The sequence below is a fragment of the Rhincodon typus genome, chromosome 16, assembly GCF_021869965.1.
Source record: "Rhincodon typus isolate 14 chromosome 16, sRhiTyp1.1, whole genome shotgun sequence".
In the NCBI taxonomy this organism is placed as follows: Eukaryota; Metazoa; Chordata; class Chondrichthyes; order Orectolobiformes; family Rhincodontidae; genus Rhincodon; species Rhincodon typus.
The window spans coordinates 16,968,609-16,996,220 of NC_063347.1; the positions used below are offsets into that span (position 1 = coordinate 16,968,609).

At 40.6% G+C, this 27,612-nt stretch overlaps 1 protein-coding gene across 1 annotated transcript in view; it reads left to right on the top strand.

Moving 5' to 3' along the window:
* Positions 1 to 2,016: 2,016 nt before the first annotated feature.
* Positions 2,017 to 27,612, top strand: part of LOC109934851 (inter-alpha-trypsin inhibitor heavy chain H3-like) — a 45,869-nt gene continuing 20,273 nt past the window's right edge. Inside the window, exons 1-13 of the mRNA XM_048606397.1 lie at positions 2,017 to 2,142; positions 6,109 to 6,213; positions 6,467 to 6,629; positions 6,747 to 6,857; positions 6,959 to 7,087; positions 7,170 to 7,286; positions 8,074 to 8,242; positions 9,929 to 10,054; positions 11,304 to 11,485; positions 12,535 to 12,720; positions 16,494 to 16,633; positions 24,777 to 24,937; positions 26,742 to 26,894. Of these exons, the coding sequence (XP_048462354.1) occupies positions 2,141 to 2,142; positions 6,109 to 6,213; positions 6,467 to 6,629; positions 6,747 to 6,857; positions 6,959 to 7,087; positions 7,170 to 7,286; positions 8,074 to 8,242; positions 9,929 to 10,054; positions 11,304 to 11,485; positions 12,535 to 12,720; positions 16,494 to 16,633; positions 24,777 to 24,937; positions 26,742 to 26,894 (1,744 nt within the window). The 5' untranslated portion in view covers positions 2,017 to 2,140. The remainder of the gene's footprint in view (positions 2,143 to 6,108; positions 6,214 to 6,466; positions 6,630 to 6,746; positions 6,858 to 6,958; positions 7,088 to 7,169; positions 7,287 to 8,073; positions 8,243 to 9,928; positions 10,055 to 11,303; positions 11,486 to 12,534; positions 12,721 to 16,493; positions 16,634 to 24,776; positions 24,938 to 26,741; positions 26,895 to 27,612) is intronic.

The following is a 27,612-nucleotide window of genomic DNA, read 5'->3' on the forward strand; positions in this document are numbered from 1 at the left end:
TTATGTTAAAGGCGAAGAATAAATACAAGCCCATTTCATTTGTTTCTAAAATGTTTAATTCTTCAAAATAAATAGCATACATATCTGCAGATAGTTAATTTGACGTTTTGATAATGCCAAAGCTATCTCAGAATTCACAATAAGCATTTGGTGGACATTAAGCATTTGATGTTGGCAACTGACAAAAAAAAACTCAAACTGATGTGCGTTAAGAGCTATTCCCACAATTCTTTGAATTCCAGCATGACAGTGGTTGCTGTGATTTGTTCAGTTTTCCTGAAAAAAAACTTAATTTGATACTAGTTAGTACAAATCTATTTTTCTTGTTCTGGGACATGCTCATTCAGGAACATCCTGCAAAGGTATTATAGAACTTGGTTGAGTTTTTTGAAGACGCAATGAAGAGTATTGATGAGGGCAGAGCAGTTGACGTAATCTATATGGATTTCAGTAAGGCATTCAACAAGGTTCCTTATTATAAACTGGTTGACAAGGTGACATCACATGGAATACAGGGAGAACTAGCCATTTGGATACAGAACTGGCTCGAAGGTAGAAGACAGAGGGTGGTGGTAGATGATTGCCTTTCAGACTGGAGCCCTGTGACTAATGGTGTGCCACAAGGATTCGTGCTGGATCCACTGCTTTTTGTCATTTATGTAAGTGATTTGGATGTGAACATGGGAGGTGCGGTTAGTAAGTTTGCAGAAGACTCCAAAATTGGAGGTGTAGTGGACAGTGAAGAAGGTTACCTCAGAGTACAATCAGATGGGTCAATGAGCTGCTGAGTGGCAGATGGAGTTTAATTTAGATAAATGTGAGGTGCTGCATTTTGGAAAGGAAAATCAGGGCAGGACTTATACACTTAATGGTAAGGTCTTGGGGAGTGTTGCTGAACAAAGAAACCTTGGAGTGGAGGTTCATTGTTCCTTGAAAATGCAGTCACAGGTAGACCAGGATAGTGAAGAAGGTGTGTGGTAACGCTTGCCTTTATTGGTCAGTGCATTGCGCATAGGAGTTGGGATGTCATGTTGCGGCTGTACAGGACATTGGTTAGGCCACTTTTGGAATACGGTGTGCAGTTCTGGTCTCCCTGATATAGGAAGGATGTTGTGAAACTTGAAAGGGTTCAGAAAGGATTTTCAAGGATGTTGCCAGGATTGGAGGATTTGAGCTATAGGGAGAGGTTGAATAGGCTGGGGCTATATTCCCTGGAGTGTAGGAGGCTGAGGGGCTTTATACAGGGTTATAAAATCATGAGGGGCATGGATAACGTAAATAGACAAGGTCTTTTTCCTGGGTTGGGAGAGTCAAAAACTACAGGATGTAGGTTTAAGGTGAGAGGGGAAAGATTTAAAAGGGACCTATGGGGTAACGTTTTCACACAGAGGGCGGTGTGTGTATGTAACGAGCTGCCGGTGGAAGGGGTAGAGGCTTATATGAATAGGAAGGGTTTAGAGGGATATGGACCAAATTCTGACAAATGAGACTGGATTATTCTCGGATACCTGGTCATCATGGACAAGTTAGACCGAAGGGTCTGTTTCCGTGCTGTTCTTCTCTATGACTCTAGTTTGAACACAGGCCCTGAGGAGATACATCACCTCTTCAGCAGTGCTCATATGATACTACAGCATGGGAAAAGAGATGTAATGATGTGATGTTAGGTGCACGCAATTGATTTCACCTTAAGTAGGGCCTGACTCTTTCACAGCTATGAAGAACGACTTATCAGTTAATACCTGGATGGATCTTGGCGGATATTGTTTAAACCAGTGACTAGAAACAATCTCTTTTACTAGGCATCCATCACTTCTGCTGGTTATACTCGAGGAGATAAACATGTTTTTCTAACAAACTACATGCTGTGAGAGCTAGCCTAGCAGAACCCCAATATAAAAGCATCTTTTTGATATAGTTTACAGTGAACCATTGTAATTCTTCACCAGTTAAAACTAAATACTCTATTTTTCAGGATAGAGAAAAGATTCAAGTCTACAGCTTGAAGATCAATTCCAAAATTACATCTCGATTTGCTCACAACGTGATAACGAGCCGTGTGGTAAACCGAGCAACTAAATCCAAGGAAGCCCTCTTTGAAGTTGAGCTGCCCAAAACAGCTTTCATTACCAACTTTACCATGTGTGTATCTGCTACAATTACCGAACAAACAACCAAATTAGAGTTAAAATGCACATATTCCCTTATCTAATTTTTGTTTTATACAATGAGTGAATAAGTTACTTATTTGTACCTGACCATTTTTTTGGTCTTACTATTTTTCCTCTCACAAATTTTAGTGACTTTGCCATTTATCATGCTTTTGGCTATAGTCTTCACTGCATATAATGGATGCATTTTTGTTTACACAATTTGCCCATTATATGTGGTAAAACAGTTAAAGTACCTGAATTAAGTTGTTTGAGCTCTTCACTTTCTGATTGCCTCTTGCAGCTGTTAAGAGTGCAAACTACTTATGGGAGCTGCTGAAATCTCTGACAACTGTTCACACTATTAGTGAGATCACACTATTGATAAGACCAGGAGGAGAGTATAGCTTGAGTACCATTAACAATCACACTTTCTGCTGCTGCTTCTTTTAACTCTATGCACCGTCAGAAGATGGTTAGCATTTTTAAAAAATAAACGTCAAACTGATTTGGAGATAGGAGGAACTGCAGATGCTGGACAATCCGAGATAACAAGGTGTAGAGCTGGATGAACACAGCAGGCCAAGCAGCATCATAGGAGCAGAAAGGCTGACGTTTCAGGCCTAGACCCTTCATCAGAAAAGGGGGAGGGGAAGGGAGTTCTGAAATAAATAGGGAGAGAGTGGGAGGCGGATAGAAGATGGATAGAGGAGAAGATAGGTGGAGAGGAAACAAACAGGTCGAAGAGGCGGGGATGGAGCCAGTAAAGGTGAGTGTAGGTGGGGAGTTAGGGAGGGGATAGGTCGGTCCAGGGAGGACGAACAGGTCAAGGGGGTGGGATGAGGTTAGTAGGTAGGAGATGGGGGTGCGGCTTGAGGTGGGAGGAGGGGATAGGTGGGAGGAAGAACAGGTTAGGGAGGCGGGGACGAGCTGGACTGGTTTTGGGATGCGGTGGGGGAGGGGAGATTTTGAAGCTTGTGAAATCCACATTGATACCATTGGGCTGCAGGATTCCCAAGCAGAATATGAGTTGCTGTTCCTGCAACCTTCAGGTGGCATCGTTATGGCACTGCAGGAGGCCCAGGATGGACATGTCGTCTGAGGAATGGGAGGGGGAGTTGAAATGGTTCGCGACTGGGAGGTGCAGTTGTTTATTGCGAACCGAGCGTAGGTGTTCTGCAAAGCGGTCCCCGAGCAAAGTGACCCCCGAGCAGTCCACAAACCTGAATGCCGTGGTCGACCCATTGTCTCCGCCTGCTCCTGCCCCACCGAACTGATCTCCAACTATCTGAACTCCATTTTCTCCCCCTTGGTCCAGGAACTCCCTACCGATGTCCGTGACACCACCCACGCCCTCCACCTCCTCCAGAACTTCCAATTCCCTGGTCCCCAACACCTCATCTTTACCATGGACGTCCAGTCCCTCTACACCTGCGTTCCCCATACAAATGGCCTAAAGGCCCTCCGCTTCTTCCTGTCCCGCAGGCCCGACCAGTCCCTCTCCACTGACACCCTCATCCACTTAGCCGAACTCATCCTCACCCTCAACAACTTCTCTTTCAATTCCTCCCACTTCCTACAGACAAAGGGGGTGGCCATGGGTACCCGCATGGGCCCAAGCTATGCCTGTCTCTTTGTAGGTTACGTGGAACAATCCCTCTTCCGTACCTACACTGGCCCTAAACCCTACCTCTTCCTCCGTTACATTGATGACTGTATCGGCGCCGTCTCGTGCTCCCACGAGGAGCTCGAACAGTTCATCCACTTCACCGACACCTTCCACCCCAACCTTAAGTTTATCTGGACCATCTCTAATACCTCTCTCCCCTTCCTGGACCTCTCTGTCTCCATCTCGGGCAACCACCTAGAAACCGATATTCATTTCAAGCCCACCGACTTCCACAGCTACCTAGAATACTCCTCCTCCCACCCACCTTCCTGCAAAAATGCCATCCCCTATTCCCAATTCCTTTGCCTCCGCCGCATCTGCTCCCAGGATGAGGCATTCCACTCCCGTACATCTCAGTTGTCCTCGTTTTTCAAGGACCGTAACTTCCCCCCTTCAGTGGTCGAGAACGCCCTCAACCGTGTCTCCCACGTCTCCCGCAACTCATCCCTCATACCCCATCCACACAATAAGAACCAAAAAAGAATCCCCCTCGTCCTCACGTACCACCCCACCAACCTCCTGATCCAACGCATCATCCTCCGACACTTCCGCCATCTGCAATCCGACCCCACCACCAAAGACATCTTTCCCTCCCCACCCTTATCTGCTTTCCGGAGGGACCACTGTCTCCGTGACTCCCTTGTCCGCTCCACACTCCCCTCCAGCCCCACCACACCCGGCATTTTTCTCTGCAACCGCAGGAAGTGTTACACCTGCCCCCATACCTCCTCCCAAACCCCCATCCCAGGCCCCAAGAAGACTTTCCACATCAAGCAGATTTTCACCTGCACATCTGCCAATGTGGTATACTGCATCCGCTGTACCCGGTGTGACCTCCTCTACATTGGGGAAACCAAGTGGAGGCTCGGGGACCGCTTTGTAGAACACCTACGCTCGGTTCGCAATAAACAACTGCACCTCCCAGTCACGAACCATTTCAACTCCCCCTCCCATTCCTCAGACAACATGTCCATCCTGGGCCTCCTGCAGTGCCACAACAATGCCACCCGAAGGTTGCAGGAACAGCAACTCATATTCCGCTTGGGAACCCTGCAGCCCAATGGTATCAATGTGGATTTCACAAGCTTCAAAATCTCCCCTCCCCCTACCGCATCCCAAAACCAGCCCAGCTTGTCCCCGCCTCCCTAACCTGTTCTTCCTCCCACCTATCCCCTCCTCCCACCTCAAGCCCCACCCCCATCTCCTACCTACTAACCTCATCCCGCCCCCTTGACCTGCCCGTCCTCCCTGGACTGACCTATCCCCTCCCTAACTCCCCACCTACACTCACCTTTACTGGCTCCATCCCCGCCTCTTCGACCTGTTTGTTTCCTCTCCACCTATCTTCTCCTCTATCCATCTTCTATCCGCCTCCCACTCTCTCCCTATTTATTTCAGAACCCCCTTCCCCTCCCCCTTTTCTGATGAAGGGTCTCGGCCCGAAACGTCAGCCTCTCTGCTCCTATGATGCTGCGTGGCCTGTTGTGTTCATCCAGCTCTACAACTTGTTGTCAAACTGATTTGACTTTTTGTCAATTTTGCATTGAATTGCTGTTGCTTTAAAAACTATTTGAAAGTAATACACACTGTGGCAATCTGGGAAATGCATTGCTACCTTCAGGTTTGCATAAAACATGATTTAATATTGTGCTTCAGCCATGTTTTTGATTTGGATATTAAGTGTGAGGCACTTTATTACAAGTTATTGCTCTACCACACAAATTAGCTTTCAAAAAGATTACAAAGATGGCTGCACAGATTGATTTCTGAGCAACTGTTAAGTAAGTATTAACATTTTTCAACATATTTTTGAGTAATTGAATGTTCAGACTCTTTCTAGTTTGGATTATTGAAGAATTATTTTGTTCAATAGTTCTAGCACATACATTCTCAATGCATAAACTAACTTTCCATATTTGCTTCTCATGAATTTAATTATGAATTAAATCCTCCAAAGGTTAACAACAAATCTAAAGAAACAGAACTGATTGTTATGATTTTTTTTAAAGGATTTGATTCTATTAATCGTAAACAGAAATTTAATTTTCAGTTCTTCATATTGAAACACTTCAAACATTGTGGATTAGTTTGTAGAAAATAGCCAGGCTGCAAAATTATTTTTTCTTTTGACGTTTCAGTTTAAACACAGCAAACTGTCATGAAAAATTCACCTTATTCCCTCTTTCACCATTCTCCCTCCTGCTCAGTCTATGTGGATGATCAACCAGAGATTTAACGACCAGTTGCATTCTAATTTGCTAATACACTTTCTGGTACCTTCCTCTGTAGGACCATTGATGGCGTGAAATATTTTGGAGAAGTTAAGGAAAAAGAAGCTGCTCAGCAACAGTATAAAGCTGCAGTGTCCCAGGGACAGACTGCAGGATTGGTCAAGTAAGGGCTAAATTACACTCTTAAAATTACAGATTAATTGGTAAAGAATAGTAAAATACATGAAAATAATTCATAACATGGGGATGCTGGGAGAGGTACAATGAAAACATGACTTCCCACTCTATCCCTCACCCTGGACAGTTCAGCAGTTACAAGATTTCCAAGTTGAACTATTTTCCATGCTCTATTCTCAAAGCAAAGGCAACACTCCTTGATAACAGCTATTGTTTAATTTGTTTTCTGGTGAACAAAGAGTATCTGGAAGAAAAATGGAAAAGTTCAAAGTATCAGTAAATGTTGCACCAGCCAAAAAAGTTAATTTTGAACTAACCTATGAAGAATTATTAAAACGCAAATTGGGAAAATATGAGATGATCCTCAGAGTAAAACCTATGCAGCTTGTCAACCATTTCCAGGTAAATAGTTATTTAATATTCTATAACTAAAATGTTTTAGTCCCAACTTGACATACACTTAATAAAATCACAATTAAATGCCTTCATATTTTTTGTTAAATAATTCTTTTTGTTTAGATTGATGCCCATATTTTTGAATCAAAGGGCATTGCTTTCCTCAATGTCCGTGGAACCTTTTTAACAAATGATCTGGAACAAGCTATGGTGAAGAATAGAACTGAAACCAAGGTGTGTAATTCCAAACTTGATGGGGGTATTTTTCTTTGACATTTTCCTTTATAAGAAGTTAAGAATGGCAATAACTGAAATTAAAACCAAATTGCATTTAGGCTCATATTTCCTTTAAACCTACCCTGGAGCAACAGCGAAAATGTCCTGATTGCAGTGAAACGCTGTTGGATGGAGACTTGATCATACAGTATGATGTCAATAGAGACTTGTCTGGTGGGGACATACAGGTGATTAGATGACAATTTAAAATAATTTCTACTTGTTCATGTTGTGTAACATTTCACCAATTGCCTCATAATGTTATTGCAGATTGTGAATGGCTACTTTGTTCACCATTTTGCACCTGCAAATCTACCAAGAGTACCTAAGAATGTCATCTTTGTGATAGACCGCAGCTTTTCTATGCGAGGCCTCAAATTCAGACAGGTATTGCAATTCGCCTAATCTTATAAGTGATGAGTAAATAACCGTTAAGTGTTCCATTAATTTAGAGTTTTTATTGAAAAACGTTTGGCAAACCCTATGAAACATTTCAATGTTCTCTGTAGCGCTATTTGTGTCAAAACACTTACTCCAAAATAAATATATTTGCACAGTGACTTTATTATTGCATTGATGCTAAAATTGAAAGTCTGGATTTTCAGTCAGTAGCACATTGATGGTGAGAGGGAGAGAGAGGGTCTATTATTTTTCATGCAGAATACAAGTGGGAACTCACATTCAGAATGAAAGGGCTAAACTTTAGAGTATCTAAGCTTTGGATAGACGAATGTCCGAGGTAATCCTAACTATGAACTTCAATTCAGTGATCAGTGAACGTGGACCCTTCCTGCTCCTCTGATGCTGCTTGGCCTGCTGTGTTCATCCAGCTCTACACCTTGTTATCCCATTATCATTATTGGCTTGGCAAAATCCTGGCTGAAGATTAAGTTGAGTCATATACATTTTTTGATACCGGATCACAAAGCTGGGAATGGCAATTTCTCAGCCTTAATGTTAATCTGGATCTACAGTAGAATGATATTAAAATTCTTCCATCCTCTCTCTGGTCTCTTTGTGACAGAGAGAGTGAGGAAAATCAGATTCTCAGGCATCCTAAGCTGCATTAATCAGGTTCAGATGTGTAATGTTTTACAAGTGGGGGAAACAAATTTGGAGAGAGGAATATCCTTAACCTGAGACAGTAACATAAACATTATTTCCTCATTTATAGACAAAGCTGGCTCTACTTAGAATATTAGGAGACATGAGCACACAGGATTATTTTACAATAATCAGTTTTGATTCTACCATCGAAAAGTGGAGAGATTCATTAGTTCAGGCAACACCGGAAAATGTTTTGCAAGCGAAAAGATACATCATCTACTTACAGCTTGGAGCAGGTAAGCATATTGGGCTGAACTTTAATGTTCTGCCCCCTTGGTGAGTTTGGCAGCAAAAAGGGCATCTAATTGGGTGGTTGGGAGAACCTGCCAATTAAGCATGTTGTGGGAGAACATGCCCTCCTGCCCCATTGCCAATTGGGGCCTTTAAGTGGGCAGTTAAAGTCCCATTAAGATCAATTTAGATGCAAACAAAAGTGTTCCCAATTAAAGCTATCGTAATTTTCAAATGTATTTTTTTCAAATATAATGTTTCTCAACCAAATAATGAGACTTTAAACCAAGACATCCTCTGAATGCTTGGGTGAATGTAAAAGTCCTCATTGTACTATTCAAAAAAGAGCAGAAAGTTGTGCAGGCATTTCAACCAAGATGTTTCTCTCAGGCAACAACTAGAATAGATTATTCATCTATTCATTAATTTGCTGTTTGCCACAGTCTGCTGTTTGAAAATTGGCATCGTGATTTGCCAGCAAAACGAAACAGACTGCACTACTAAACTAATCTATAGATTGTAAAATAATTTGGGACATCCCTGGTCATGTTAAGGTACGATATAAATGTAAGTACTTTCCTTATCATAATTCAAGTTCTTTGCAGCTGATCCTTAAAAGAAATCTGCCAAAAGTAATATACCAAAGCCTGAATCTGTTCAGATTGATTATTCATGAGGGCAAGAAAGTGAACAGAGACACAGCCAATTTTACTATATTAGTACCACATTTAATGATTAATAAATATAATTGAAACTCATTTACAGAAAGTAGAGTTGTTACTGTGAAAAGGTTTACTCAGTGCTCTAAACAAGCCTGTATGCCAATGTTAAAAGCATAAATAATTGAAAATGGCATTGCACTTGAAATAATGACATATATTTTAATGTTACATTTACTCAAGTAAATATAATATTAACAAATGTTGGGCAGTTTGATACATTTGAAATTTTGTGCTAGAATCAGATTTCACCACCTTCTCAAGGGCAATTGGAGATGGCCTATAATTCATATCCCTGAATGAATGAATAAATAATTCCCAACAAGATCAGTTCTGTTTTTAACTGGCTCTTACATTTTGAAAACATTATTCTCAGTTAAGTTATAAAAAGGTAAACCAGCATGTATTTCCCATCTATCACACATGAGGTATTGAGAAAAAGTTTCGCAAACAAAGGCAATCATTTAAAGCAGGAGTAAGTATCCATGACATGTGACCAATCTTGGCAGGAAAACTGAAAAAGTAAATCAAAGAGATGTATAGTGTTCAAATAGCAATTAAATGCTGACCTCATCCACTGTTTACTTAAGAACAGTTAGTCTTTTCAGCCTGAAAAGGGTACCAATCACCTTAGCAGCAAAATAAGGCATTCTATAATACAGTTTGATATGACCCTCGACTGGTTTATCATTTAATTTACAATGAGCCATTCCATGGAGGACCATTATAACATATATATTAAGATTAAAATCAATTCTTCATACCTCAGAGGTTTGTCATACTTGTTGGTCACTGTGTCACATAAAATTATGAAAAGGAATTTATGAATGTGGGGAAAGACCTGACAATCAATTTTGGTGGCATCACAAAGAAGAATTTCTCATGTGTGTTTTCCATATTCACATGCACCAGATATTCATTTTCGAATACAAGTTTATAATGCAAACTGAATATTTTTCCCTTTCATTCCAGAAACAAATATAAATGATTCTCTGCTACTGGCTGTAAGTCTTCTGGACACAGCTCTCAAACAAAAGCAACTGCCTGACAGAAGTGTCTCCATGATAATTCTTTTAACAGATGGCGATCCAAATGTAGGTTAGTTTAAGAAACATCTCCTTCCTTGATATAAAACTGCTGAAACAGGTCTGAATTATCAAATATTATAAAGCCTTTCCACCATAACATGCATTTTCTAAAGGATATATGGAAATATCTTTTAGTCATAAATTTCAAATTAATCTTACAAGGCCTGAGTAATTTTTTTATTTACAGCAAGGTTAATGTAAACCAGTAGTTGCTTAATGATTATCATATCGCTGCTGATTTGATCATAATCACATTAAATAGTGGGATGTATTTTTGCTTCTAATGATATGAGTTTCTAATCTTCGAAAGTTGCGACTACTTCGAAAATAATGAAGGGAACTCAGAGGATGACTTATGGAGTGCAGGTTCATAGTTCCTTAAAATTGGAGTCCCAGATAAACAGGATAGTGAAAAAGTATGCTTGCCTTTATTGGTCAGTGCATTGACTATAGAAGTTGGGAAGTCATGTTGCGGCTGTACAGGACATTGGTTAGTCCACTTTTGGAATACTGCATTCAATTCTAGTCTCCTGCTATAGGAATGATGTTGCAAAATTTGAGAGGATTCAGAAAAGATTTACAAGGATGTTGCCAGGATTGAAGGATGTGAACTATAGGGAGTGGCTGAAAAGTCTGGGGCTATTTTCCCTGGAGCATTGGAGGCGCGAGAGGTGACCATTTAGAAGTTTCTAAAATCATGACGGGCATGGATAGGGTGAATAGTCAAGGTCTTTTCCTCATGTTGGGGGAATTCAAAACTAGAGGGCATAGGTTTAAGGTCAGAGGGGAAAGATTTAAAAGGGACCTAAGGGGTAACTTTTTCACACAGAGAGTGGTGCATGCGTGGAATGAACTGCCAGAGGAAGTTGTGGAGGCTGGTACAATTATAACATTTAAAAGTCATCTGGATGGGTATATGAACAGGAAGGGTTTACAGGGATATGGGCCAAATCCTGGCAAATGGGACTAGATTAATTTAGGATGTCTGGTTGGCATGGACAAGTTGGACCAAAGGGTCTGTTTCCATGCTGTACAGCTTTATGACTCTCTTACTCAATGTTCCTCACTGACTTACCCTCTTGCAATTGGTTATACCATGAACTTGAGAAAATAAATTTATTTAACCTTTCTCCCCCTGCAGAAAATGGATTTATTTCTTAAGATGGTTTAAAAGCCAGAAGTAAACTATTAATTAGAAGGTATAAGAGAAAGATAAAAATAATCATTAAATAAGATAAATTTGTTCACTTATATTACAGGGGAAAAGGACCCAGTAAAAATCCAAATCAACGTTAAAAATGCCATACAGGAGAGGTATAGCTTATACTGTCTTGGCTTTGGTTTTGATGTTAATTACAGTTTCCTGGAAAAAATGGCACTGGATAATGGTGGTGTGGCTCGACGTATTTATGATGATTCTGATTCAGCCTTGCAGCTCCAGGTAAGTAGATGATTCATAAATAATCATTAATAAAGACCCATTCACAATTTAAACTAGATGTCATACAATCCCTCATTCATAATAGAATAAGAAAAGACATATTTTGCTTTTACTTTATCAGGAAGGAATTTTATGTGGTCAGTAGGAAAAATATATAAAGAAGATTAAGGGCTGGATTTTACCAAAAATTGGCCTCGGGTCAATTTTGCTGAGTTGCATGGAAGGTTTCTCTCTGTCATACCTAATGAGATTTCTCACACTACTACACCAGAGTCTGCAAGTTTGTTCTGAAGTTGCCATCCAGGTCAGTTCAATATCCATGGTCAGGAAGAACACCCGGCAATGCAGGAGCTCTGTGAGGATAAATACCACCATCTTCTACCTGCTACCTCACGGTCACCCCATCTCTGCTATTGCATTCACCTCACAGTGTTGCTCATAGTCCACCACTCTCAGTACTGCATGCACATCTTCCCCCGCTCCCTATCACTCATCCCAACCTCCCACACTACTAACCCTGTATGAATCTACAGTGCCTACCCATTCTTTTGGGACACCTCACCACTTTTTCCTGACCTGCACCAGCACTAACAGCTGCACCACTAGCTTCAATGTCACTCAATATCTCCCTTTCTCTCATTCCAAGGGAAACTGATCCACAACGGGGCAGAGAAAGACATTTGGCTCCTCACTCCCTATGAGGAGAGGATCCTGGCCCTAGCCAGTGAGGACTACAATTGCTCATGTAATGATGCCAAAACCTCCTGTTCTGAAGAAGGGTCACTGGACCCAAAACGTTAACTCTGCCTACTCTCCACAGAAGCTGTCAGACCTGCTGAGTTTTTCCAGCAATTTCAGTTTGTGTTGAAGAAATATTAACTTTTTCTTTTGCACGTATGTACTAAGAATTCACAAAAAAATAATATTTACAATTTGACTATTAGAATCTTAACGATTAATTCAAATACCTTTGGATAAAATGGCTTTTAAAAATTTCTTGAATCCTTTAGTTGCTTTGTAGGTGCCTCTCTATATTTGTTTTCTCACAGGGTTTTTATAATGAAGTAGCAAATCCCTTGCTTTTGGATGTCGAGATGCAATATCAGGAGAATGCCATTTCGGACTTAACAGAGGCCAATTTTAGACAGTTTTATGATGGATCTGAAATTGTAGTAGCTGGCAAGATATCAGACAACAGCCTTGATGTGTTCATGGTAGAAATTACAGCTAAAACTGTAAGTACCCAAACTCCTCACATATGTTCTATAACTGTGCAGTGCTTTCATCAGAAAATTGGTTTTGGAGCAAGGCCAATTTAAATTGTTGCATGATTTTAGTCCCATGTTCAAAGTACATTTTGAATAGCATCTTAAATAAAAATACGAGTTGCAGTTTATCACTGTCTGAGAAACATCTCAAAACTTCATACAGAGTTAATGTAGTAACTTCTTGCGTGGTAAATGTGGAGCTGTTTTAGCCTCACATTTTGACAATCAAAAGTGTTAAGAATAATTGAATTCTTTTTGTGGTTTTGATTGGTTTGGAGGACAGGATGGAATTAAGGTATGGTGAGTGTAAGCAGTACAGATCTCAGCAGCTCCTTTAAATTGTGCCATTAATAGCAAAACAAAACATGCATTTGTACATTTAATGTAGGAAATGGCCCAAGAATTCCACAGCAGAGTCATTGTAAAAACTGCTTAAGCATGTGGTTTGGAAACTGTGATCAAAAGCAGGATTGGTTTTGAAAATATGCTTAAAGGCAGCAAGAGAAGAAGTAACCAGAAGGAATCCGGGAATTACAGATGACAGTTCTGCTATTGAGAGTCGAAGGGGCAAAAAAGATGCTCACATGTCCAGAATTAGGCAAGTGTAGAGGAGATAGCAATGGGGAATATCATGGAGACCTATTGTCTTGAACACATGTTCTAATTTAGTGAGAAGTATTGTGAAGTAAAGCTAAGGAATTAGTTCTTGTTTTGTGTGTGAGCTTTCATCACATCTCTGTCATCGTCTTTTGATTGTATCTTTTTATTCTTGGCTTTTCCCCCTTATCCTCCCGTCCCTCAGGAGCTGATCTCCCTGTGATGTTCTTTGGAGTGTTTTCCCATCTTGCGTTCCTATATAAGTGAAGGTTCTTGTTGTTATTTTTGTTTCTTTTTCAGATGCTGATCAAATTGAAAGAAAGCTTCGCATTTTTACAGCTCTCTTTCAAATCTCAAAAGTATGCTTTGTATAGAATGAACAACTTTGAAAAGCAGTGATTGTTTTTGGATAGATAAACACAGCAGCCGTCAGATCCACAAAATTAGTTTTCCTTGGTCCCATTCACAAATGCATTTGGTTGCTGCTCCAGGCCTGAATCCATCACGGTAACTTTTTACTTCCCTTTCTTTAACTTCCTTCTGTTCTGCCTACCCCTCCTACACCCTTGTCTATTGTTGTTTTGTTGCCCTTTCATTCCCCCTTGTCAGATATACTGCCCTCCCAAATGCTATGTCAACATTTCCATACTCCTTTATCTTCCTACTCTCCTACCACTGACTGGGTCTGACTTATTCTTAGATAAGTCTTTATCTCCCCTCTGTACCTCTCTTTGACATCCTCTGAAGAGTACTACAGAAAGATAGTTAGCGTTTCTTCATTACGAAGAGCAACCCCGACAGTTGCATTCAACTGCCTCACTCATTTTTCCACCTTATTTGCTTGGAGAGGCCTAGTCTTGTCAATTGCTGCTTTCCCAACTTCCACCTTCCTTGCTGGTCCCACAGATTCTGCCAGAGAATTACCTACTGGATCCACTTTCTGCATCTCCCTTCAGAATGTTAGCTCACTTGTGAACAAGGCCCTTGCCATTCATGAGCTTGACATAAATAATTGCATTGGCACCATGGCCTTAATAGAAACCTGACTGAATGGTAATAGCATATTCCCCTTAAATGAAGCCTACATGCCTGGTCCACCTTCCATGACATGTCCCACCAGAACCTCAGTGGCGCAGAATCTTTCATCACAAGTCACATGTTAGCCAGTTCCCTTACCACCATAGCACTTTTCCTTCTATTGAACATCTCACCTTGTTCTGCTACTTTCCTCCTTCAGCATCTACACTGAGCAACTTTCCACCGTTGGTGATTTCAAACTCCACATTGCCTCATCATGCCTTCTCTCCTCTGAGTTTACTGCCCTTCTCTTTTCCTTTAATCTTTTCATCCTCATAAACTCCATAGTTTATATTCACAGTTACCCCTTGATTTTGTCACCTCATGTGGTCTTGCTACTTTTATTATATTAACTATGAATAAAGCCATTCTGAACCTCTTCAACTCTGATGAAGAATCATCTAGTCTCGAAACGTTAGCATGCTTTCTCTCCGTGGATGCTGTTTGACCCATTGTGATCTCCAGCATTTGTTGTTTTCAGTACAGATTCCAGCATCTACAGTAATATTCTCCTACAAACCATTTCTGAACACTATCTTGTATTACAATCCACCTAATTCATATTCTGCAGTGCCAATGCAATCATCTGTGGTGTATGCATCTTAACAAAGAAACTACTGCTAATTCATTTACCACTGCACTTACTAAATTCCAACAGGCTAGCCTTTGGTCCTTCTTTCAGCATAACATTTCTCCAGCTGCGAGGAAGGAGCAAGTCAGAAATCACATGACACCAGGTTATAGACCAACAGGTTTAAGTGAAATCACAAGCTTTCAGAGACTGCTCCTTTGTCAGGTGAAGTGGCCTCCACCTATCACTGTGTCATCTGCAACGATGCCCTCAGTTCTTTTGTCCAGATTGTTAATGCATAACGTGATTAATTGTGGCCCCAACACATCCCCACTGCAGAACTCCTCTAGTCACCGGCTACTATCCTGAGAATCCTGCCACTGATTCCATTCCTCCATCTGACAACTGTCTGAGGTTAAAGCAGAACTGTTTTCATCCTTGATATCATGTCTGATCCTCAGATAAACTTCAACCTCAAATTTGCTGCATCATGACCATCTATTTCACCTCTGTAACATCACCTGACTACGGTCCTGCCACAGCACTTCTGCTTCTGAAATAGTCAAACTTGCCTTAGTTAACTCAATATTTGACTATTCCAATGCACTCTTGTTGATCTTCCACATATTTTACTTTCTGTAATTTTCAGGAAGTCTAACTTGTACTGCTTATGTCCTTACACTAGCTGCTGACCACTCGTTACACCTGTGATCTCTAACCTGCTTTGCTTTCTGATTAATCATCTCTATTTTCTCAAATCTGAAAACCATCTCATCCCTCTCTGTCTCTGTGATCTTCTCCAGCACAACACTCTGATATATCTTCATTCATCCACTTCTGGCCTCTTGAGCATCACTGATTTTAAATGCTCCACCATTGATGACAGTGCCTTCAGCTGCCTAGATGCTGAGCTCCAGAATTTTCTCATGAAACCCATCCAACACTCTAATTCTGCTTTCTTATTTAAGGTTCTTCTTAAAATCTTCCTCTTGGACCAATTATATGTTCATCTGCCCTAAAATTGCCTTATTGTTACCTATGCCATAACACATGTGTGAATTGCGATGTATTGCGATATTAACAGCAGTGTATTACAGAAGGCTATTGTTAAGATATGTGACCACTTAATATGATTTCAATTACTGAGGAGATCAGTTTACTATCTTATGTGGGATACAGCAATGCCAACACTTCCTCCACCTACACCAAGTTGTCAGTCAAAATAATGTGCTCATGTTTGAAGTGGGCCTTTAGCCCTTGATTTTCTAACTCAATGGCAAGAATGCTACCAACTATTCTAAGCTGTCAGTGCATGAATAATATGATTTAATTTTGTTCAAAAGTTCCTGCATTCAGCTCGTTTTATCTCTTACAACATGCCACAGTTGATTCTGCATAAATTAGACTGTCTTCACATGAATAGTACAAATTGTTTTTATGGATTCAGATTGAAATCTGTAATGTCAGCGATTTTGATAATGTAATTCTCTTGCAGGCTAGCAGTAATTTATCTCTTGAAGAGAAAGTCAATGTGACAGAGGCAGAGAGGGTTCTGCAATATCAACAATATATTTTTGGTGATTTTACTGAGAGACTGTGGGCCTACTTGACTATTCAACAACTCCTAACTCAAAGGTAAAAAAGAATTTCTTACTCCACAAAATCGTACTATTGTTGATTAACAAGAAAAAAACAGGCTGAGCTCACGTTTGAAAAGTTTTGCATAGTTTAACATAGAAAACATAACGAGGTTTGATTGTAAAAGAATGTTAGCCGATCTAAATTAGAATAGAAATGAAGAACTACAAGTAGCACCTCAGCATTTCTGCGGCTAGGCATATAAAAAGCATATTAGATACATAAAAGGTAAGAAAGAGGGAGAGGGGATATTAGACTGCTGAAAAGTGAGTCTGAAGAAGTAGTAATGAGGAACAAAGAAATGGCGGATGAACTGAATTGGGTCTTTACATCAGTCTTCATGGTGGCAAACACAAGTAGCATTCCAAAACTTGGAAGGGAGTCGGGGCAGAGGTGAATGTATTGGCTATCACTAAGGAGAAGGTGCTGGGGAAGCTGAGAGGTCTGAAGGTGAGTAAATCATCCAAACCAGTTGGACTACACTCAGGGTTCTGAAGGAGATAATTAAGGAGGTTGGGAGACATTGATGAAGATCTTTCAGGAAGTATTAGAGTCAGGGAGGGTCTGAGAGGACTGTTAAGTGGCTAAAGTAACACCCTGTTTAAGAAGGGAGGAAGGAAAACACATGTCAGTTTGCCTGACCTCAGTCATTGGTAAGATTTTAGCATCCATTATTAAAGATGAGATTGTGAAGTACTTGAAAATGCATGGTAAAATAGGGCTATGTCAGCACAGTTTATCAAGGGAAGGTCATGCCTGCCAAATCTGTTGAATTCTTTGAGGAGGTAACACGCAAGTTAGACAAAGGAGAAGCAATGGACATGATCTAATTGGATTTCCAGAAGGCGTTTAATAAGGTACCGCACAGGAGGCTGCTAAGTAAGACAACAGCCCAAGATGTTAGGGGCAAGGTGCTGGCATAGATAGACGACTGGCTGACTGGCAGAAGGCGATGAATGGTTTTAAAGGGTCTTTTTCAGGATGGCAGCTAGTGACTAGTGGAGTTCTGCGGGTGTCAGTGTTAGGACCACAACTATTATACATTAAACATTAACGATTTGGACAGAGGAGCTGAGGGTATTGTTGTGAAGTTTGCAGATGTCACAAAGGTAGATGGAGTGACAGGTAGTGTTGAGAAGGTGGGGAGGCTACAGAAGAACTTGGACATGTTAGGAGAGTGGGCAAAGAAGTGGTAGATGAGATACAATATTGGAAAGTGTGAGGTTATGCACTTCTCTAGGAAGAATAGAGGCATAGACTATTTTCTAACCAGGGAAAGGCTTCAGAAATCTGAAGCACCAAAGGACTTACGATTCCTAGTTTAGGTTTCTCTTAAGGTTAACATGCAGATTCAGTTGACAGTTAGGAAGGCAAATACAACGTTAGCAATCATTTTGAGAAGGCTAGAATACAAGAGCAGAAACGTCCTGCTGAGCCTGTATAAAGCTCTGGTAAAATTGCATTTGGAATATTGAGAGCTGTTTTGGGCCCCGCATCTAAGGAAGGATGTGCTGACCTTGGAGGGGTCCAGATAAGAATGGGCATGAGGGGCTTGTCATATGAGGAGTGGTCTGTACTCAATGGAATTTAGAAGAATGAGGGGAATCTGATTGAAACTTACAGAATACTGAGAGGTCTGGACTGAGTGGACATAGAAGATATTTCCACTGGTACAAGAGACCAGGACCCGACGACACAGCTCAAAGTGATGGAACGATCCTTTAGAATTGAGATGGGGAAGTAATTCTTCTGTCAGAGAATGGTGAATCTATGGAATTCATTGCCACAGAAGGTTGTGGAGTCCAAATCATTAAGTGTATAGATAGACAGAGAGATAGGTAGGTTCTTGATTGTTAAGGGAATCTAGGGTTACATTGAAAGTCTTGGAGGAGGTGGAGGGCATGGGTAGTGTCCTGACTATAGGTGGGGGGATACCTGGACCAGGGGGGAAAAGACAGAGTTGAGGTAAGCGGAGATGTGTTCAGTGGGGCAGGAGCAGGCGGAGACAATGGGTCGACCGGGGCAGTCAGGTTTGTGGATTTTGTGAAGGAGATAGAAATGGGTGGTGCGGAGTTGGGGAACGATGAGGCTGGAGGCTGTAGGTGAGAGGTCTCCTGAGGTGTCTCCACCTCCTCCAACAATTTCAATTCCCAGCCACCAACACCTCATCTTCACCATGGACATCGAATCCCTGTACACCTGTATTCCCCACACAGAAGGTCTAAAAGCACTCTGCTTCTTCCTGTCCTGCGTGCCCAACCAGCCCCCCTCCACCGACATCCTCATCTGCTTAATGGAACTTGTCCTCACCTTCAACGACTTTTCCTTTAACTCCTCCCACTTCCTACAAACTGAAGGAGTGGCAATGGGCAGTTGCATGGATCCGAGCTATGCCTGCATCTTCGTAGGATAGTCCCTCCTCAGCTGTTAGACTGCCATCATCCCTCACCCCTTCCTCCGCTACATTGAAGACTGTATCGGCGCTGCCTCGTGCTCCCATGAGGAGCTTGAACAGTTCATCAACTTTACTAACACCTTTCACCCCAACCTCAAATTCACCTGGACCATCTCCAATACCTTTCTCCCCTCCAGGACCATCCCCTCCATCTCCAATAACCGTCTCAGCAACAACATCTATTTCAAACCCATCGACTTCCATAGCTACCTTGACTACATCACCTCTCATCCACTCTCCTGCAAGAATGTGATCCCATACTCCCAATTCCTCTGCCTCTGCCGCATCTGCTGCCAAGATGGAACATTCCACTCCCGCACATCCCAAATGTCCTCCTACTTCAATGATCGCAACTTCCCCCCTCTGGTGATTCATAATGTCCTCAACTGCATCTCTTGCATTTCCCGCACTTCTACCCTCAAACCCCATCACCCCAACAAAAATAAAGACAGTCCCCTGGTCCTCAAATACTACCTCACCAACCTCCGCATCCAGTGCATCATCCTCCGCCACTTTCGCCACCTGCAATCTGACCCCAGAGAGATATTTCCCTCCTGACCCCATTTCCCTTTTGTAGGGACCGCTTACTCCATGACTCCCTCATCCGCTCCACACTCCCCATCAACCCCACCATAACCGGCACCTTTCCCTGCAACCGCAAGAGGTGCTACATCTGCGCCCACACCTCCCCTCTCACCTCCGTCCAAGGCCCCAGACAAACCTTCCAAATCCGACAGGGGCTCACCTGTACATCCTCCAACCTGGTCTATTGTACCTGTTGCTCCCGATGTGGCTTCCTCTACATCGGTGAGACCAAGTACAGATTCAGATTCAGTGACCGATTCACAGAGCATGTGCGCTCTATACGCTATAATCAACAACACGTTTCAGTTGCCAACCATTTTAACTCCCCCTCCCACTCCCTTGGTGACGTGCCCATCCTGGGCCTCTTCCAGTGTCACAATGACACCGCACGCAATCTGGAGGAACAACACCAAATATTCCGCCTTGGGAGCCTACAGCCCAATGGTCTCAGCATAGAATTCACCCATTTCAATATCTCCCCACCTCCGGCCTCATCCCATGTCCAACCCACCCTGTCATCCACGCCTCTTTGACCTGACACAACCTGTCCATCTTCTTTCCCATCTATCTGCCCTACCCTTCCCATTGACCAATCCGCACTACCCCCTACCTACATCCATCTATCACCATCCAACCTACCTTGCCCCTGCTCCACCCCTCTTCCCTCAATTTATTTCACAGCTCCCTGCTCCCTCCCCAGTTCCGATGAAGGGTGTAAACCCAAAACATTGACTTTCCTGCTCCTCTGATGCTGCCTGACCTGCTGTGTTACTCCTGCTCCACACTATATTGAGGAAACAGGAATAGCTATTTCTGGGTAAGTTCTGGACTAATGATCAAGGGTTTTGAATTGAAATCTTGCCATTGTAGCTGCTAAATTCAAATTCAATAAATTAATTTTTGGAATAAAGTATTTGTGCCAATGATTGCAGCCCATTGAAGCGACACAGATGCTGACATTCAGGCCGAATAATAGAAATTTTAATAGAGTTGAGCAATCTCACAACCAGTGGATCAAATCAAAATTCTGCAGTAATGCTACATTTAAGTCATGAGTGGGGTGAACGATTGAGCAAATAAATGAAGGAGGAGACTTCATGAACATCTGCATCCCAGGATGCAGGGCAAGGGTGAAGCTAAACAATTTAAACCATCTTTAACCAGAAGTGCTGAATGAATATTGTATCTTAGCCCCTTCCTGAGATCCCCAGCATCACAGATGCCAGATTACTGCCAATGTGATTCACTTGATATGATATCAAGGAATAGCTAGAGGCAGTTAAAGGGCCTGGGTCCGAAGGACTTGTGAAGCTTTGTACTCCAGATTTGCTCAGGCCTCCAGCAAGGTTGTTCGAATACAGCTACAGCACTGGCATCTATTGGACATAAAGCAAAATTGCCCAGCCTGTCCTGTCCACAAAAAGCGGGACAAATTTAAGAATGAAGCCAAAATTGTGTAGTTGCTGGAAATCAAACAAATATAGCGAATACTGGAGAAATTCATCAGGTCTGGCAGCATCCATAGAGAGAGAAAAACAAGCTCTTCTTCTGAGGAGTCATACCAGATCTGGAACATTAACTCATCTTCTCTATGCACAGATGCTGGCACACCTGCTGAGTTTCTCCAGCATTGGCTGTGTTTCAGGTCCAGTTCAATCTGGCCACCTACTATCTTTCAGTCTTGGACAAAAAATTCAAGCCCACAGACAAGGTGAAAGTGACTGCCTTTGGTAACATGACAGTGTTTGATGTTGTAGTAAAATTGGAATCAGTAGAAATCAGGAGGAAGCTGGTTAGGGTCATACTAAACACAAAGGAAAATATTTTTGGTTGTTGGGGCTCAGTCATTTCAAACCCAGGGATATTAGTACAGGACGTCCTCAGGATAGTATCCAAGGTTGAAACATCTTCAGTTGTGAATATTATGACTATTATAACTGAGAGTTATGGATATTTCCATAGGGGATAGAAGTATTAGTTCAATTTTTGACATGATATGGATTATCCAAAGAAATATAATCCAATCAAGATTCAAATGTTCTGTCATGAATATTTAAAGAAATAATGAATGGTTTGGGGATAAAATAATACATATTTTCAGCTTAACATTCCAAATCACATGGAGTATTAGAAAGTTGGCATCAAACTTTAAAGATCATAATTAAAGCCTATTATCAGAAATGTCCTAGTGACTGGGCTAAAGGAATTCCTTGTTACTGTTTGCCTTCAGGAATGCCTGAATGAATCGACAGGATTCAAACCATTTGAACTGATATGTGGGCATGATGTGAAAGGACCCCTTAAATTAATTAAAGAAAAAATGTAATCCAAAGCTCATAGTTCACTTCTGAACTTTGTGAAATTTCTGAGAAAAATACCTTCAGAATGAAAATGCACCTGTAACATTTCAAAGGTTAATCAACAAGGTCATTGGAGAATTATGCAATTGACTTACACATATCGATGATTTGATTGTTTTGGAGGGGAATTTATTTACAATGCCGGATCAAGTTGTTTGATTGATTACAAAACAATGAATTTGGCTATAAACTTGGCAAAAAATTAATTTGCCAGGCCAAAAGTAATTTTGACAAAGCTAAATTGAATCCAGAGCAGCAAAAAAGGATTTTTGCTGGATTTTTCCAGTGTGCAAGATAAAATGAGAGATTCTGCAGTACTGACACTTAAATATATTCTATTGAAGGTTTGTTCCAAATTTAAGCATTGTATTGGTTCCCCAATAACCTCTTAAAGGAAGTCAAGAAATTCAAATGGGGAGAAGAATATTAACTGACAGCTTGAAAGCTGTACTGACTACTGCACCAGTTTTAGCAACATTGAGTTACTCTAAATGATTTAAACAGGCTGTTATGCTAACACATCAGTTTGGATGCAGGAGAAGGAGATTGGGATTGAATGGCCAGTCAGTTACTTTTCTTGCCAGCGAAACTACTTAACTGTAGAAAAAGAGTTTTGAGTTTGGTGTTAGCTTCATAATGTATTTAAATCTACATGCCCATAATCTCTGCAGAGACTTATTTATAAGGGCTGTAATCCTCTAACTTCCCCAGCAAGGTTTCATTTCAAAACTCTGAGACTGTTTCATTTGAGTTTAATGCTACAACTATGTCATTTGAATATCATTAACACAGCAGGAAGAAATAATAGCATGATAGATAGATGCCTTATTAAAAGCCAATGTTGAGGAACAGGAATGTTGTGATTCAAATGAGTGGTAGAAGTGTTATCATGGGGAATGTATCAGATAATGATGATGGACTGTTAACTGCCAGTCTTTGTTTAAATTTTAAATCAGACAGATTGACTCTGATTGATCAGTGTCTATGTGTGAGTGTACTAGAGAGTAGAAGTAAGAGGTTAAACCTTCTAGTGAATAAAACCCTGCCATACTGTTGATAACGGAGTTTTGGAGGCTTTTGTTTACTCTGAAATAATAGTGAGCTTTGTTTGCAGTTTGTTTTAAGAACTTCAGAGAGCTAACAGCTGAAGAAAGCCATCTAGTTAATGCACAAGAATTCACCTGAGAGACAAATGAGAAGAAACATTGACTATACATTACTTAATAGTCACCAATTACTCAAAACTACAGAAAGGATAACCGATATTCATGTCTTAACACAATCTATAACTCCCACAACACATAAACAGAAAGTGTTCCACAAGATTACGGTGTTTTCAGGAAACAATCCGAAGTTTTTGCCATTTTCCAACAGGTTCGCTTGTTTCGCCGAATGATAAATTAAGTGACCTTTGAAAGATACTTCCCTCAATTATCAGAGGATTCCCAATCTGACTGCCAGCTGTAAGCTCCACTCTGGCAGTTTCTCCTCCCTATCTTATCAGAGCAAATCTAAAAGGGTCTAAACACCTTGACCAGAGACCATCTTTCTTCCCACATTCCAACTAACAGCTCGCAAATTGTTAGGGGCAAATTGCTAATGACATGAGTTAACCTGCAAATCCACTTGAATTTCCAGCTGGAATTGGAATAAGATAGAGAGCTTTAACTAACTTCATAGGCAATTAGCATTTTCCATTTATTCTTATTCAAGAAAATTGTCAGATTAAACAGAAAATTACTTAAAATGCATCACCACACTCGGTTGCTGAAGCAGCAGACAGAGTTTCTGTAAAAATGCACTAAATCCGAGGCCTTATTTGGAAATGGAATGTGAGGATGATCCCGTATCGCACTGAGAAAGACAAAGCAATGGAGTTCAGTCAAGGATGTGAACAAAGCACAGGCTTCGGAGAGGAGATATGTTGGCACCTGGGAAAATAGGGAGTGCAGGGACCAAGGGATAACAGGCAACAGGCACTTTGCCATTTTTGGTGTTTTGGAATTTGAGTAATGCACTATCAACATTACTTACAATGTATAAATATCTGATGAATCTGAGTTGGAGTGTGAGCTCAGAATTTTTCTGGGGTAGACTCTCCCAAGGTTGGCTCAATAAACGATCGTTGACCTGTACCTTGAGGCTCCTGAGATTATTTCATAAAATAAACCGCCATATCACAAATAGGCCTTTAACTGCCTGAGACCTTTCATTTTCTCTCTCTTTCTTTCACTCCAAAAACTTCACGACAGAAAATAGATTCATTTGTACCTACTGCTCCTGGCTTTATTTACAGATGTGAATATTTTGCACTTTGCTCTCAATAAGTGTGAACCTGGGTCTCGGATTTTCATGGTAATCAAAGCACACAGATTTGTTGTCAGGCAGACCCATCACAGATCATATGACTGTCTTAACTAATCAATTTTTCCTTGAGTTAGAGATAGTCAAATACATAATCATCTTATAAACCCTTGCCCCTGTAATACTATGTTTGGAGATGACAATAAAATTGACATGATCTTGGTCAAATCGCCTACCCCACTAAATCCAGTCTCCCCAGTGAAGAATACAAATTGGGAAGGCTGTCCCTCTCTTTGAATTATACCCTAGCATGAGTCATTGCTTTTAGAAGAGGAGGTGTAAAGGAGAAAACAGAACAGAAAGTTGGAGGGGAGAAAAATTGATTTGTTTATTTCTTGAAATAGTTTGTAACCTGTGCAATCTGTTCCATATTCAGAATTTCAGCTGATGCTGGGGAAAAGAAAAAACTAACAGACAGGACCTTGGAACTTTCGCTGAAGTACAGTTTTGTAACACCACTAACTTCAATGGTCGTGACAAAACCTGAGGAGGACAAAATGGATATAATTGCCATGGCTGACAAACCCATTCAAAATGGTATTCAGTTTTATTTAGTTCTTTCATTTTTAAATTACTTTTTTTTGGATTTCGTTCAAACTCTGGCAAAGACATTAGTCATAGTTCGAATAGAGCAAATATTTATTGCAGAAAGTACAAAAAATGCAAAATGATCCTCAAAATTACCTTTGATGATTGCAGCTCATTCAATTAGAAGGTACAAAGTATATTCCTCATGTTGTTTTAAAGCTTCAGTCACATTAATGATAATTATTCATTCATTGGTATTGCCATAATAATTTTTAGACTTGTATCTTTGCAATATGTGTACTTCCAGGAATGAAACATTGAAACATATTAATATTGCATAGAACAGCAAACTAAAGCATTTGCAAGTACTGTATCTTCAAACAGATATATTGAGTAGATTATCCATTTAGATATCCTCCTGAGGTGCCCTGCATCACAAATGCCAGTCTTCAGCTAACTGAACTTACTCCGTGAGATATCAAGAAACAACTGAAGGCACTGGATACAGCAAAGCCTATGGTCCCTGGAAACATTTTGGGAATAGTACTAAAGACTTGTGTTCCAGAATTAGCTGTATCCCTAGCCAAGCTGTTCCATTAGTCACAACATTGGCATCTACCCAGCATGCAGAAACTTGCCCAGATATGCCTGATCTGGGAGAGATAAAGTGTCTAAAATAACATTGTTCGGGGCACAGATTCAAAAAGAAACCAAGTCTGAGTTTGTTTATCACCTGAACTGACAGGCAGCTTAAATTAAGGATGTTTGAAAAACACCTAGCCCGAAGTTTCCGTAAAGTAATTTTTGCCGGATTTTGTCCTTAGTCTGAGACTTACGCCCACCAATCTTCTACTGAACATTGGCACATTAATAGGAAACGTTTGCTTCAGTGACTTCACAGATCATTGTAATTGATTTTTCATACGTGATGATTTTTTGCAACTTCTAAAGAGTATCTTCCACTGGAAGTTTTGGCAGAGACATCTGAAGAAGGGAGTGTATGCCCAAAGGCAAAATGGTCAAGAGTTTTACTGAGACTGACCTCAATCCCTCCTGGATGGGGGTGCCATGAAAGGAGAATGAGGCTGTTGTGTTTTCATGGAGCCCAAAAGGTGTTTTGAAACACATGAAGGAGTGGAATTGGCACTGAATGGCATAACTCTCACCTCCAGGATTGCAAACCGTAAGGGGTCCAATGAGCTGAGAAAGGCAGGCAGGGTAATACACACTGGTCACTCTCCCATTGTTTCTGGCCACTAATACATTTTTACCTACTGAAAGTGTAATACTTGTATGACCAACTCATCACTTTAGGTAAGAATGATTAGGGCAAAGCAAGCAATAAAATATTGACCACATGGTAGATTATATGTTCCTATCTTAAAAATAGTTTTTTGCATGCAAAACTTTGAAACACTTTCCATTAATCTAACATTGACTGCATAAATTGTCCAATGCCATTTCAAATTCGAATCACCTAATGCACTCAATTTCATTGCAGGAGAATCTTGTTCATATTATCTGTGGGCACCGCCATCCGTTCACATATTTTTCTTTGATAAACTCAGGGAAGGTTGTCATGAAATGTGCTCGGTAGATTTAGTTCCATTTTTAATGAAATGGGAAGAATTATAAAAAAAAAATCATCTAGCATATGTATTTTCACATATGTATTGTAACTTGAAATTTGATATAATCTGACAGTTTAGAAGCAACTAAACAAAAATGTTTAGAGAATGGGCTTTTAAATGCTGATATAGATAGTAATACAAATGAATCTAAGGAGACTCACAAAACGTTTTCTTTGGTTCAGCCAAACTCCAGAAACAGCAGAATGGAGGGTATTCCACTAGAATGCAAGGTTTACTTCCACCACAAAGGACCCCTTCATCACATGATTTTCCTGTGTCAAGACATCACTCAAAGACACGAGGACATTTTCCTTCATTAAATTTTGCATCATCTGGTAAGATATTTTTTCAAATAAATGCAGTCAAGCTTGCAAATTTCTTATAAGCAATATTCATCAGAAAAGAAGACGATATAGATCTTAATCACTCTAGAGTTACAATTAGTGCCAAGTAAAGTAAAAATGAACTAGTAATATTTCAAATAATTGGATATTTTTGGTGGGGTAGAAATCATGAGCAGTATTGTGCTCATATAAATCCTTAACATGTTTATGAAGTTCCTCCATGCTATTTGAGCATAGATGATAACTCACTTATGCTGGTGCTTGAAATATATTTTAAAAATATACAATGTCAGCTGCAAATTGTTGTCTTTGTTCCTCAAAAATATAATTTAACTACAGTACTTTCTCACTATGGTGTACAATAATGTAACAAAGATGACCAAACTTGAAACTTATTCTTCAACAAACATATAATACAAGGAAACAGTAAAAAGCTTATTTTTAATAGCAACTTTATCAAAGCTGCATGTAAATATGTTAGTTAACATTGATCACTTGGTGTCCTCCAATATCCTTGCATGTCTAAAAATTATGAACGTTTTTGAAAGCCTTCTGCACTGATAGAATGTCCTTTGGAATTGTAACATGAATTACACAATCAAACTTTCCCTCACATAAACTCATCATGTTAAATGAACACCTATAAATAGAAACAAAAACAAAGTTGCCAGAAAAGCTCAGCAGGTCTGGCAGCATCACAGATGCTGCC